This window comes from Coffea arabica, chromosome 5e, assembly GCF_036785885.1.
Source record: "Coffea arabica cultivar ET-39 chromosome 5e, Coffea Arabica ET-39 HiFi, whole genome shotgun sequence".
NCBI lineage: Eukaryota > Viridiplantae > Streptophyta > Magnoliopsida > Gentianales > Rubiaceae > Coffea > Coffea arabica.
This window is the reverse complement of record NC_092318.1, coordinates 45,676,629-45,691,506: the sequence shown is the minus strand read 5'-3', so window position 1 is coordinate 45,691,506 and position 14,878 is coordinate 45,676,629. Positions and strand designations below refer to the sequence as shown.

At 37.7% G+C, this 14,878-nt stretch overlaps 2 protein-coding genes and 1 long non-coding RNA gene across 5 annotated transcripts; 2 read left to right on the top strand and 1 right to left on the bottom strand.

Annotated features, from left to right (window-relative positions):
- Positions 1–3,474: 3,474 nt before the first annotated feature.
- LOC140006604 (uncharacterized) lies at positions 3,475–4,287 on the top strand. The gene is made up of 2 exons (XR_011814321.1): positions 3,475–3,688; positions 4,145–4,287. It is a non-coding gene; the product is annotated as an uncharacterized lncRNA (long non-coding RNA).
- A 19-nt stretch (positions 4,288–4,306) lies between these two features.
- Positions 4,307–5,183, bottom strand: LOC113687525 (uncharacterized). The gene is made up of 2 exons (XM_072049771.1): positions 4,445–5,183; positions 4,307–4,362 (listed from the first exon to the last, which is right to left on the bottom strand). Exons 1-2 carry the CDS (start codon positions 5,181–5,183, stop codon positions 4,307–4,309), a joined length of 795 nt encoding a protein of 264 aa, XP_071905872.1.
- Positions 5,184–10,010: 4,827 nt separating this feature from the next.
- Positions 10,011–14,501, top strand: LOC113743544 (G-type lectin S-receptor-like serine/threonine-protein kinase At4g03230). 3 transcript variants are annotated; one of them, XM_072048773.1, is made up of 8 exons: positions 10,011–11,607; positions 11,844–12,359; positions 12,493–12,663; positions 12,776–12,969; positions 13,058–13,268; positions 13,429–13,666; positions 13,748–13,842; positions 13,981–14,501. In XM_072048773.1, the coding sequence occupies exons 1-8, from the start codon at positions 10,278–10,280 to the stop codon at positions 14,055–14,057; spliced, it is 2,832 nt and encodes a 943-aa protein (XP_071904874.1). In that variant the 5' UTR covers positions 10,011–10,277; the 3' UTR covers positions 14,058–14,501. The 3 variants fall into 3 exon arrangements, with proteins under 3 accessions (XP_071904874.1, XP_071904875.1, XP_027127401.2); XM_027271600.2 differs by having other exon boundaries at positions 10,016–11,607; positions 13,748–13,901; XM_072048774.1 differs by lacking the exon at positions 13,748–13,842 and having other exon boundaries at positions 13,981–14,177.
- The last annotated feature ends 377 nt before the right edge of the window (positions 14,502–14,878 follow it).

The window sequence follows — 14,878 nt, the reverse complement described above, 5'->3', positions numbered from 1 at the left end:
GAGAATCAATGCGAAGAATGAAAGATGAGCGAATTGAGGAGCATGATTAATATTGGAATTTGTTAGATGCAAAGATCGAGATTATTATGTGGATGGATCGATAGAAAAACTTGGATAGGTCGCAAAAGAAACGAGTCAAAGTTCTGAGGAAGAATTAACAATGGTGATGACCGAGTATTTAGTGACGGAGGAAGCTTACTGGCAGAACTTTCTAAGTTGTCCAAGGAATGAAGTTGTGCCCAGAGAATGAAAAGGACAAGTTTCAAACTCTGAACAGTAAAGTATTGGCTTAGCAAAAATAGTTCAAGGTAAAGAAACAGAAGCAAATACAATAAAAGTAGTGGGAACCTAGTAAGTACATTACTTTTCTCAGCCTGTCTCAGAAAATCTATTACAAGGTTATAGCTGTTCTGATAATTGCTGGTGATGCAGTGGCTATATGTCTCCAGAGTATGCAGTAAAAGGTTTTTTCTCGGTGAAGTCAGATGTCTTTAGTTTTGGAGTAATTTTACTTGAAATTATTAGTGGCAAGAGAAACTCTGCTGGATTTTACCAGTCTGAAGGAGCCCTTAGTCTTCTAGGCTATGTAAGTGCATGAATTTTCCAAGCCTTGTCGTTGAATTTACTGATATTTAGACAGCTTTGGATTGGTATGACATGTTTATTCTAAAACTCTCTCAGGCATGGAGATTGTGGCAAGAAAGGAAATCAATCGATTTTCTTGACAAGGAAATACTGGAATCATGCAACGAAACTGAGGTTATCAAATGCATCAACATTGGCCTGCTGTGTGTACAGGATGACCCTAGTGAACGTCCCTCAATGTCTGACATTCTTATTATGCTCAGTAGCGAAACAGCAGCTCTTCCGAATCCTAATCAACCTGCTTTTGTGGTGAGAAGACACACTTCTAAAACACCTGCACGAGAGGACAGATGTTAAACTGAGTTTTAGGGCTTTTTTTCCTTGATAAATTGTGATTTTGTGAGATAGTTTTTATTTTAATCGGTTTTGGTTATAGAGATTAAGTTTCTCTTGCCGGTTAATCGATTAATCAATTTAACATGGTTCGGGTTGGGTTGTTTGAGAGTTTGGTTTATCAAGGGACACTTGGCAAAATTAGAAGAAGTGGGATAGGGTGTGAGACAGGGTGTGGCATAGAAGATCCGTTGCGCTTGGGCACCCTAATGCTTTGCATGAGCTTGGATGGACTCAAGGAGTGGCGGTCAGGGCCATCCCCCAAGTACCAGAATTGGATTGTGATTTTTTGTCGGAAAGTTTTTATGTTTTTTATAAACACATTTTTCAAATATTTTCTTTTATTTCACATACATCAAGTCGCTATAGTACATTTTTCAACAAAATTTCTTAGAAATAGCAATCCAAACAGGCCAAGTGCTCCCTTAGAAGATATGAAAATGTTCTTCATAAATTTAAGCTTTCACCCCAGCAAAAACTTGATAACATTTTATGTTATGTGCTTAGGTATTGATAGAAATATATTTGCCCCCTCAAAAGAAAATTTTTTTGGTTACGCTTATGTTGCATGAGCATATAAAATTAGTCATATATAAGAGGAAGCATTCATATATTACGCTTATGTTACGCTTCTTTGTAGATGCTGAAATTTTTCCCGATTTGATATTCTTCTAATAATTTACACCTTGATTTATGTTCCCAACTCGAACTATGTTAGGCATAATCAGATTGAATGAGTAGCCAAGATATGTAAACAGTTTAACTAATCAAGAAGCTGCAGGACAATTACCCGATACATCCCATTTGGTAGCTGGAGAGTTACATCACTACTCATATCTCAAATTTTCTGCATTTCCTTTGTGTGGACAAAGGAAAGTCAAGAGCACCTGTTGATCAAAGACCTTGACTTTTAAGGTCATGTCGCAAATTCCAGGTCCCCATTTCCCAGTCAGCTGTGCAGAATTGAATTTTCTTTGCCCCAACAGCGCAAAGAGTATTCTCTCGAGGTAAAGGTCAATTGCAAGATCATATCTTTATTAAAAAGTTGAGAACGTTGCCGAATTGAGCAAATGTCACAATCGTATACCTCATCTGAGATCTTAGGTCGCAACTATGCATGAAGCACTGTAGTTACACGCTTTGTTTGGACAGAATATTATTTCAAATAATTATATATGAAATAATTATTATAACACATTTTATTAAAAAATAAATTTATGATACAAGTGAAATTTTTTTTTTTTGAAAAATAAGCAAGTATAAATACTCAAACTATACCAAAGATAAAAAAAAAAAAAATCTTCTTCTCCTTCCTTCATTTGTTATTAAAAAAATTCTCCCACTTATTTCTTTCACTAACTTGATTGTCGGAGGATATATCTGAGAGAAAGGTCGCGTACTTTTATGGGTTATTCAAGCACATAAGGAGCGAGATTACCAGAAGCAAGTGCAAGATTTTGCTTTTATACCTTAGCAACCAAAACTTTTGTTGAGTATTTAATACTGCAGCAGGTGACTGACACCTTCTCCTTATTCTTCGTCGGACTCGGGCCACGGACGGTTGCACCTCCAACCGTTCCTGTCAATTTTGGTCATTATCAACACCATGTAACTTTCTTTGTACATCGTGTAACTTTTTTTTCACAGGATATATTTTCACAACAGATAGTGATGGGTCCCACACTTGGCGCGAAAATCGAGTTACATGGTGTAATCTCAACCGCACAAAATTTTGAGGGCCAATCTTGGCCCTCGACCGTGCAGGGACGGTCAGTCATACTGATGACCGTCCCTGCCCCAAATCCTTCTTGGTCTTGCTTCGTGCAGAGATCAGTCCAATTCCCGAAATGGTGAGTGTTACCACAGGACCCTCAAGTACAAGAAAGCTACATATCCTCGACGCCTAGGAAATGGCCGTCTGAATCTGTCCACCTATCCTGAGCCTCATAATTTGTATTTCGTATAATTTCACATAAGTTGATTTTTTGTATAAATCAATAGAATTTCTGTATGAATTAGGTTTGATTTGATGTAAGTCAGGTACACTTCAGTGTATGCTGATTTATTATTATTTGGAATAAATTAGATACATATTGGTATAAGCTAATTATTATCATTTAATATAAAGTCAAAGCAATTTAGTGTAAATATATTGAGAATAAATTATTAATTTACATCAACTTAAGTGAAATGGAACTTGTGAGGCCCGTTTTCCTTCGGATCACTAGGGGTGGACAAAAAAATCCGAAAACCAGAGAAATCCGATCCGATCCGCACCGAAAAATAGGATACCCGATCCGATTTTTATCAACGGATCAGATAGGGTCGGGTACCCTAAACATTCGGATACGGATACGGATCATAGAAATAAAAACCCACGGATACCCGACCCGGGGGTATAATATATAAATATTGAAAATATAGGGTAATTGTGTAATATCTTAAAGTTATTAACCCTAAGGTCAATTGGAAAATTTGGAATGGTCATCCATTCAGATCAGCGGCCGACACTTTACTTTCTCCTTCTCTTTCTCGAAAACTCCCTTTCTCCATCTCTTCAATTTTGTCAAGTTGAACTCAAGCCTGCAAGCCTCCTCAAGCAGACGATTCAACAGAGACTTTGGATTTCGATTTCTGCAAGCCTCAAGCAGACTGTTCAACAGATTTCTCAAGCCTCAAGCAGAAGTTCTACACCGACCTTCATCTGCAGGTTTGTTTTTTTTAGAATGCCGACCTTCAGTGAAAACTTTGATTTGTTGAGTAGTCTTAGTGCTTGAATGCTGCATCTTGCAAATTGTGATGGCTAGGAGCCTAGGACAGATAGTCCAGAAAATAATAATGTAAACGTAATTTAAGACCTGCTATAGTACTAATCATCCTAATTCAGCCAACATGACAAAAACTGGGAAAAAAAAGAGAACGAAAAAGCAAGTTCCTGTTCCATGAATTAAATAATTAAGCAAAGTGAAAAAAAAGAAAAAAGTTACCTCGTAATGATCCACAAGTTCTTGGAAATAAGAGTAAACCTGATTACACATATCATCAGTCCAAACGAACTCATCAGTAGGATCAAGAATAAGAGTAAGTTTGTCCATCTGTGTTTGATCAAATTCACTAGTTTCAGGGTCAAAATAAGCTGCATAGATCCTAACGTGTCTTGTTGCAGAGCTAATTTTTTTTCAGGTTTGACAGAGGACCATTCTATTATTAATAGGGCAAATTATTCAATTGGCCCTTTAACTCTTTGTCTAGGTAAAATTAAGCCCCTCATCTATTTTTTGCTGACTTTAAGCCCTCGAACTTGTAAAATGGGAAATCCGTGGCCCTTTTAGCCAGTTTCTCCGGTTTTGCAACCGGATGACCAATTCACATGAACGCCATGTGCTTCTTTCAAGGGCATTTTTGTCCTCATATTCTAAGCAAAAAAGGGCACACATAGTCCACCTTTCTATTTGATTTCCCTCACCTCCCTTACTCTTCCCTGCGCAACCCCCACGCAATCCCATGGCCGTCTCTGTCACATTCTCGGGGATTGCTTCCAAATTCTGCACATCTAACAAAACCTCCCAGTCCAAATTCCTAGATACATCTGCACTCTCCTCCCGGGCCATCGCCGGCATGTCATCATCATCCAGAAACATGCTCAGAACCTCTCTCTCATCAACTCCTTCATCCACTTCCTCCCACTCAAAATCCTCATTAACTTCTCTATGATCCTCAATCTGAAAAGAATCCCAACAGAGCCTAAGGCTTGGATCATCATCACCCTCACTTATATCATCATCGTCAGCACTAAAATCAATCTCAACGTCATGGTTTATATCAGAATCCGATTCCGACCCGATATCCACGACTCGCAACCCGGTTACAAAATGGTCCCCACCCTCAAAATTTTCAGCTACGAACCCTGAATTTTCCACATTTGCCGAAGTGGGCTCTCCGAGAAACCCTAGATTCAGATCAAGATCCAAATGGGTCGGCTCCATTCCGTCGTTTCCTTCATGAATCCCGAAATTCGGGTCAGCATCGGAAATCTCCAGGTCAATCACCACACAGGTTGTGGAGGACAATTGGGACTGCTCAACTCGTTGGTGCAGGAGGTCCATAACGAAATTCACCTGATTCTCGCGGTCGAAAAGATCAGCGCTGGTGACAACCGATTCGGGCTCCGACACGATGTCGCTGGGGGGATCAACCAATAGCATCGAAATCGGAAGACCAATAGGGATCGAGATGATGGCGGTGGGGATGGGTTTGATGATGAGAAAAATCTACTTCTTCAATGACGTCGTCTAGGCCGTCATCGTCCTGGTGGAGTCTGAGTAGTTGAAGCAACGTCGTCTCAGCCATTCTGTTTCAGCGGGGTGGGGAGAGTAGGAGGAATAAAAGTGAGAAAGGAAACACCATTTTTTCGAAAATTATTTTTTATCTAAAAATTCCCATCTTTTTGCGTTTTCTTTTGTTTGATATTCTACGACATGGGGCAACTGGGGTAGGTGATCAGCAATTTCCCCTTTTATTTTCTCTCTCTTTTTGACTAAAAATGAGCACTTTTCCAGCTTCCTTCGGTGGATTATGTGTGCCCTTTTTGCTTAGAATATGAGGACAAAAATGCCCTTGAAAGAAGCACATGGCGTTCGTGTGAATTGGTCATCCGGTTGCAAAACCGGAGAAACTGGCTAAAAGGGCCACGGATTTCCTATTTTACAAGTTCGAGGGCTTAAAGTCAGCAAAAAATAGATGAGGGGCTTAATTTTACCTAGACAAAGAGTTAAAGGGCCAATTGGATAATTTGCCCTTATTAATATTGAAGATTGATGATTCTTGAAGATTGTGCTCCTTAATGTGTTGTAGAAGGTTGAGGTTGATAAAACATTTTAGGGATTGTAATTTTTCTTGAAATTTTATTGTATTTGTTGACATTCAAGTTGTTGACACAAGTCTGAACTATTGAGAATTGAATATGCTATTGTCTTTGTCTAGTTTGAAACGAATGCTGCTATTGTCTTTGTTTTGGCTGGATTAATCACGTACGGCAGGTTCATATACAAGAATTTGCATTCTTTAAATAGGGGCGGGTACCCTATGACCCGCCCCTATTTTTTCGGGTATCCGAGGATCGGGTACCCGAGAATGATCGGAGCGGATTAGGATAAAAAAAATAGCGATCCGATATGTTAGGGTCGGGTCAGCCAATTGTCGTTCGGGGCGGGTACCGACCCGTGCCCACCCCTACGGATCACATGATGAATTGGAGAGTGATTTCCACCAACCGGTCTAAATACTTGCAGATCAGGTGTGAGATGTGTGCCTTTCTAATTGGACACATATATGACTTTCTATCCAGTGAGCAGTGGTTCCATTGTAGTCTAATTTCATTGTCAATTAACAAGACCGTCAAGCTGCTGGCACCTTTGCACACTTCTGGCGCATTTCTGCTTTATTCCTCTTAGTTCTTTTAACACTCATAAGCACTGCTACATCAAGTAAATCACATCCCAGACGTGAAAACAAGAATTGGCTTGAGGGGACCAGAAAAAGAGTACTCATTAGTAATGTAGCGTTTCCTAGAAGAGAAGGCGTTTCCTAAAGGAGGTGGGGAAGAGAAGAGAAGGGGGAAGAGGAGGAAAGGGTGGCAGGTGGCAAGGATAGTGGAGGTGCGGCGGCAATGACGGTGGTGAAGGGGGATGATGGCGAGGAAGGAGGAGTAGGAAGGTGAGGATAATTTTTAAAAATTTTAAAAATACTCTAAAAAATTTAAAATTTTTAGAAGTACCCAAGATGTTTAGGCAAAGTGAAATCAAAAGAAAACAAAAGAAAGAGAAAGCCATATGGAAATTTCAACACAAAAAAGAAAAGGAAGATAAAATGAAAAAAAAAAAGACAAGAATATTAGAAAGAAAAAAAATTATACATAATTCGTAGGTAATGTTCAGGTTGCAAGTCTAATTCTGCGTCACGAGGAACTTACGTGGACATTTCGAAATCATAAAATGGCCAATTGTCTTTTCGCGAAACTACAGGAAATTTTTCTGCATTTTATCCAAAATAATATTTATAATTATGAGCCTAACTCGGAATGGAGTAAGAGACAAAGTTGCTTACAGCTTTAGAGATAGGGAGAAAAGAGTGATGCTGGAGGTGACAATTGGTCGAGTGAGTCCCAATCTACATTTGCCATTAGATAAACAGTTTGATTGATCCAAGTCCAAAGATGTAGCAAGAGGCTCACTTCAGTTCCTTACAAAAAGGATTCAAAAAAAATCTTAACAGCTCCTCTTAATTCTTATGGAATTTTACCACTTTTGCATTGAAGTCCTTCTCTTGCTCCCTCTAAGATCTTGATCTAATACTACTATATATTACTTCACTTGCTTTACTTTTGCCTTATAGAAAAATTTAATGTCTGCTCTTCGTAGGACTTGCACAATATTTACATTCAATATTGCGAGTTGCATTCCTTTCATATATTCTGGCTCTGCCACTACTGAAATCAAAACCCAAGGACTACTAGAAGGCAAAAAAAGAAATCTTGCTGCCAGTAACTTATGCAAGCAAAATTCAATCCATTCCTTTTCTTCAATCTCTAGCATATGTTTGCAATCGCTATATTTAGTTTGATCACAAATGCTGAAGTAGTATATACTTTTACTTCTTCCGGGCTAATATTACATCAAAGTAGAATTAGCTTTCGATTTCTCAAAGTACTTTTGTGTATCTAGTTTTGCATAATTGCCTAATTCCTGTTACTATTAATGTTCAAATGTGCTTCATTAATTTTTCCGTGCAATGCATTATCTGAGAACTCCTACGTAGCTAGCTAGTGCTTATGAGTTTAAGGGTGCGTTTGGTAAAACTGAAGTTTGAAAACTGAAGTTTGAAAACTGGAATTTGAAATCTGAAATCTGAAATGTGAATCCATTAAATTATTAAATTGTTAAATATTAAATTAAATATATTTGAACGTATATCACATTTAATGATAAGTGAATAGTTTATCACTTATTTTTAGAAACAAGTTATGCCTAAGAGATTCAGTGCCACTTAATTAATTTAAATGTTCAATTTTTTGTTATCAAACGCGTCTGGGCATATTAACATTTGAATCCATTAAATTTAAGTGCTAAATTGGGTTATCAAACAGGACTTTATGATATATGGAATCGGGCTTAAATGAAATTAAACTCAACAATTTTCAATAAAAAATGGGCATACTTGGTTATTACTTGGGAGTCCCGTGAGACCCAATCTATTGAATTTTTGTAACGAATAATTTTATTTCTAAACAAATTTTTTCTAAATAAACACAATTTCAAATTATGTATTTAATGCAAGTAAAGTTTCAGGGTACATCACATCAATTCCTTTACCTCATTGGTTTTTTTCCCCTACTTTTAATATCTTTAATCTATATTTTTTCCTTATGAGAAAATTCTCTTTTTTTTTTTTGATCAGCCATCACCATCATCTTCCATTGTCTTAACCTTGGCTCTGTTTTCTCTCATTCTATGTTGTAACAACAGGCTTTCCCGTTTCCGTTGCTTACAGATGCTATAACCTATTATGTTCTCAGCTGCTTTTCATCATATACGTGAATATCATGAGTTGTCTCTCTTTGACGCTCAAGTTTTTAATGTGATGAATTTTTTGTCCCTTTTAATTGTTGCTAATGTGGGTAAATTATTTGAAGATATTAGTTTGTCCCTATTGTTTTCCCTTAATACTATAAGTAGAATACATTGAGACTAAAATAAAATAAAAAAAAAAGAAATAAGTCTAGCTAGTTGGTATAACACAAAAAATATATAATAACGGTAAAAAAAATTTTGAATTGGTGATTAGAAGCACCTTATTTAGTAACTTATATTGGCCTATCAAATTAATATATTTATTAATTTTTTGAGTCCAATAATTCAAGGTAAAGACTAAAACGAAATTCGACAAAAAATATTTATTTTGAGAAATGGTTGCATGAGGAATAAAGAGAAGTATAGACTTTTTCACAAGTAAAGAGTGAAAGGTTTAAAAAAGAGGGTAAAATATGATTTATTGGATATCTGAATGATGTTAAAATGTGCCTAACTCATTTTAATCACGACCATATTCATCCCATGACCTCTATGGGGCTCCTCGAACATAGATCCAAAATTTTCTCGGTCCCATTTCGGTCTCGCCTGTTCCTGTCCATCTACCCCATTTGCCATTTCTATTAATGCCCAATGCCATCTCTACTCTTTCAACTTTGGACGTAAAGAGAAATTAATTGTGAAATGGTAACTATTGCAGGAAGAAGACTTTGCATTTTGCAATACATTCGGAGAATATTCTTTTCCTTCTTACCAACTCTAATTATTTGTTCCGTACTCCAATAATGTGGGCAAAGAATAGTAAAGGTCACGGGCATGAAAGACCTTGGATGGCTGATATAAAAGGTCACAAATTAAATCCAAGTAAATTTCTAGCTGCTTTCGGACAAAAAATGTAAGTGGCTTTTGACAAGTGAGTTGGCAAGTGGGTTGTACCTGAACTTTTTGTTGCTATCCAATGTATTATTGAGTACTTTAACCAAATGTAAAAAGTAATTCTATCGAGGGTTATTAGGATTTGGGAATTGCAACACTAGATATTTCACTAAAATTTTAAGAATGGGGGCAAAACACTTGTCCCTAGCAAACAATTTTTCATTACAAATTAGTCACTTAAATTAATTAATCAGTACATCCATGATTACTTTATCGATTATTGCTCTTAATCTATAAAATAATCAGAACATATGTCAAAATGCAAGGGTATATTTGTCCATTACGAGTATTTTTTGTCAAAATTATTTTGTGGATTAAGAGCAGTAATCGATGAAATGGCCATGAGTGTGGTAATTAGTTAGTTTAGTGGTTAATTTATGACGAAAAATTGCTTGATGGTCAAAAAATCAATACGGATAATAGTTTAATAGTTATTGAGATTTTTTCTCCTAAGAATGGTGATGAATTGAACAATATAGAAGATAGTTCTATTTTGTGAACCCAATTTACTTTTGGCTCTACAAATTTGAGAACTGCACAGATTTATGGTTTCACCAACCTTACAAATGCTGTCATACTCGTCCTGATTTGAAAGTTAGAATAATTGCTCAATAAACTTTTTGAAGATTCAGCGCATACTAGTCTCCAACTCTCCATATATCTCACGTTGCCTGCATAACATGGTCCCATCAAAACAGCAATTCCTCTGTTGTTCAGAGAGATTAATTTTCTGTTTAGTCCATTAAACGGCCAACACTTGTTAATCTGCAAAACCATATGCAACCAGCCGGCATCTCTCTGAGTTTCTTGTTACTTGTAGTACTGGAGACTAGTAACTTCCAATCATGTGTGGCAAGAGACACCATCACTTTTTACAGTTTATTGCCAGATGATGGCACAACTATTATATCCGCTGGGAAAAGATTTGAACTGGGCTTCTTCAATCCTGAAGATAACATTAATACTGGAAGATACATAGGCATATGGTATTACAACTTGAGTCCAAGAACAGTTGTATGGATTGCCAACAGAGATGAACCGTTACTATATGTACCTGGATACTTTGCCATAGTTGAAGATGGCAATCTTAAGCTGTTGGATGAGAAAGGAAGTTCATACTTCCAGACTAATCTTGAAAGCTCTAGCCCTGTTAACAGGACCCTGAAGCTTCTGGATTCGGGGAACTTGGCACTGATTGATGGGACATCAGGAAACATTCTATGGCAAAGCTTTGCTGAACCAACTGATACTTTTCTTCCTGGCATGAAGATGGATGGAGGTTTGAAGTTGGTTTCCTGGAATAATAGTGGCAATCCTGCAACTGGGAACTTCACATTTCAGCAAGATCAAGAAAATGGGCTGCCCAAGATCATGAAGGGAAAAATAGCCCCGCACTGGAAAAGTGATCAATCAGGTTCCGTTGAACTGCCTTACTCTGTGGCCTTCTTCTTATCGAATTTTAGCCGTAGTGTTAATCAGGCTACTTATAAATCTTCCAGTGCATATCCTTCAACAAATCCTGGTTCAGCAAATACTAGCTTAAACTATTCGGATGAACTAGAATCTTATGCAAATACTAGGTTGTTGATGAATTCCTCTGGAGAGATACAATTTTACCGTCGGGAACAGGATGGATGGTCATTGACGTGGAAGGAGCCCCATGATGCGTGTAGTGTCTATAACCCTTGTGGTGATTATGGTAGCTGTAATCTCAAAAGTGGGGGTTTGAATTGTGATTGTCTGCCAGGATTCAAGCCCGTCTTTCCTGATTTTTGGAATACGGGAGATTTTAGTGGCGGTTGTGAAAGGAAGTTGGCTATATGCAATAAGACCTCCAAACCAGACACATTCTTGAATTTGAAGTTGATGAAAGTGGGGAAACCGGACATCCCATCTGCTGCGGACAGCGAGGATACGTGCAGACAGGAGAACTGTCTCAGCAATTGTGAATGCCAGGCATACTATTATGCTGGATTTGACATTCGAAGTCGAACTCATAATGCTGGATCAAGTTGCTTGATTTGGACTTCTGTGCTTACTAATTTACAGGAGGAGTATGTTGATGGTGGCCACAATCTCTCAATTCGCATTCCAGTTTCTGCTATAGGTAACCCTTTCCTGGACATAATTCTTTAAAATATTTCATCAACATACGATCCACAATGCCAGTTGTTTATACCCAATTTCTCATTCACAATCAGATTGAATTATGGTAACTTATACTATGTGCATGATATTTCTACTAAAACTGACAGATATCCAATTCATGAGAATGTGTAATAACCAGTAGCTGTTAGGCCTGCATGAGAAGCTTTTTGATTATTGTTAAGATATAATTTGCAGAAACAACAAGCAGTGATTGTCAGACTTGTGGTAAAAATATAGTACCGTATCCATTAGCCACCGGGCCTAACTGTGGCGATCCTTCATACAGAAGCTTCACCTGTGATGAATCCACAGGTCAACTTTTCTTCTCTACATCGGACAATAGATATGAAGTAATTAACGTAAATAAGGATGACAGGAGATTTGTTATCCAAGTTAATAGCCTAAGAGCTGAGAATTGTGCTGCCAGGACTTCAGTAGGCAGAGTTTTGCAGCTTAATCAGTCGTTGCCATTTAGCGTTACTAACTGGTGTTTTAACGAATCACTCACCTTCAGTGATCGCCCCTCTGTTCAACATGAACAAGGAATACAGATAAGTTGGAACCCGCCATTGGAACCAATCTGCAGTTCACCAAATGCGTGTCAGGATTGGCCAGATTCAAGCTGTGCTGCAACTGCAATACCTGATCAGAAAAGGTGTCTTTGCAATTCCAACTACAAATGGGATAACCTAGCCTTAAAGTGCATTTCAGGTGTGTAGCTATTGTTCTGCTGTTAACATCATGTTTCTGATGAAAAAGGAAAGGATGTACTTCATCATATCTATTGGAGATAAAGTTTTTTGCATTACTTTGTTCTGTTTAGCAGTTAATTTCGCTTTTGCAGAAATTCTGGCTAATACAAACCAGTCAGAAGGGACATGGTCAAAACGTGAAAATCCATCAACATCGGTGAATCGTGTCACTGTGATTATTGTTACCACAGTGATTGCTGTAGTTTTACTTGCTGGCACCTTAACCTGTTCCTTTTACAGGAGGATCATAGCAAAAAGAAAAGGTATCAATGTGGCAAACGACCCTAATTACGCAACAATTTTTTGCACTCTGGTTCAAACATTTTCCAAGGTAGATATAAATCTAACTTGTGCTTAACTTTTGTCCCCTGTCAGTGACTGAAAAAAGCATTCCAGGGAATCCCATGCCTTACTTGGACGACAGTGAAAGACAAGCTGCAGAATTGGTTGATGAAGATGATAAAATTGTTGATGTACCCTATTTCAGTCTGGAAAGCATACTAGCTGCTACAAATAACTTCTCAGACACAAATAAACTTGGAAGAGGAGGATTTGGCCCAGTTTACAAGGTAACTATACATCTTGTCCGTGTTATCACTCCAATTTCTACTAGTCTGTGCTCCATCAAACACTAGCTTCAATTGGTAACTCTTGCAGGGAATCTTCCCTGGAGAAAAAGAAATTGCAGTAAAGAGGTTGTCAAGCCACTCTGGTCAAGGCATGGAGGAATTTCGAAATGAAGTTATGTTGATTGCTAAACTACAACATCGGAACTTAGTTAGACTCTTGGGCTACTGCATCAAGGGACCTGAAAAAATTCTTCTGTATGAATACATGCCAAATAAAAGCTTAGACACCTTTATATTTGGTTAGTCTTCGAAGCTTTTGTTTGACTTTGTTTCCATTTTGTTTTAGTCGACTAGATATCCCCCTTCCTTTTTGGAGTCATCAAGTCCAACCAAATGTAATTTTAGATACCGCCCTTTTATTGCTAGACCATCCACTAAATTGTTTACCACTTTGTAAAGATGAAGGACGCTGCATCGTATTGGACTGGAACATGAGATTCAACATCATTCTGGGAATAGCACGGGGACTTCTTTATCTTCACCAGGATTCAAGGTTGAGGATTATTCACAGAGATTTGAAAACAAGCAACATTCTATTAGATGAAGAGATGAATCCCAAAATTTCGGATTTTGGCTTGGCAAGAATAGTTCAAGGCAAAGAAACAGAAGCAAATACAATAAAAGTAGTTGGAACCTAGTAAGTTCCTTGCGTTTCTCAGCCTGTCTCATGAAATTTATTGTTAGGTTATTGCTGTTCTCATGATTGCTCGTGATGCAGTGGCTATATGTCTCCAGAGTATGCAATAGAAGGTTTATTCTCAGTGAAGTCAGATGTATTTAGCTTTGGGGTAATTATACTTGAGATTGTTAGTGGTAAGAGAAACACTTCTGGATTTTATCGGTCTGAAGAAGCCTTGAGTCTTTTAGGCTATGTGAGTGTATGCATTTCTCAAATCTTGTATCTCTACTGAGATTTTGAGACATGAGGTGTTTATTTTAAAACTCTTTCAGGCTTGGAGATTGTGGCAAGAAAGGAAAGCATTGGATTTAGTAGACAAGAAGTTACTGGAATCATGCAATGGAACTGAAGTCATGAAGAGCATAAACATTGGTCTCTTATGTGTACAAGATGATCCCAGTGATCGTCCCACCATGTCTAATGTTCTTATTATGCTCAGTAGCGAAACAACTACTCTTCCAAGTCCGAATCAACCAGCTTTTGTAGGAAGAAGACGCACTTCTAGTACATCTGCATCTTTGTCTAGTAAGGCAGAAACAATCTCCATCAACGAGATGACTATCTCTGCAGAAGACGGCCGATGAAGGCGTTGATTGTTTCATTGTATAGTCCAGCAACTGAAGTTGTACTATCTCGAACGCATTCGCTGGCTTTGCTATCTTGAGTCCGATAGCGGAACTTCAAGCTCGTTTGTATAGATCACTACGGCATGAAAAAAGAATGGAAGGGATAGATTACTACGTGTATATAGTGTTTTCAATGCCAAGTATAGAATACACAATAATTTGTTCTATAGTTATTTTTCGTAAAAAGTGAGTTAGATTATGAAAAAGATATCTTGTGAAATTGGACAAAAATTGACATAATTTTGTTAAAAGTTAGTTACATTACGAAGAAAGTGAGTTACATCTTATGAAATTGGATAAAAATCGGTACAAATGATTGACATGACAACCATTGTGCCCCAAGTCCTATTACATTACATCTATTTTATGCAACATTTTAATTACCTCCATCATTTGTATATCTAACTTCTACATATTCCACTATTGACTGAAGTCAGTGAAGTGGGATGTAGAGAAGTGGTGGATAAGACTAGCAGAAACGTCCCAGTCTCTACGCCATTGATTTGACAAATGTGGGCCTTTTGGACAATGCAAATTTGCAAAG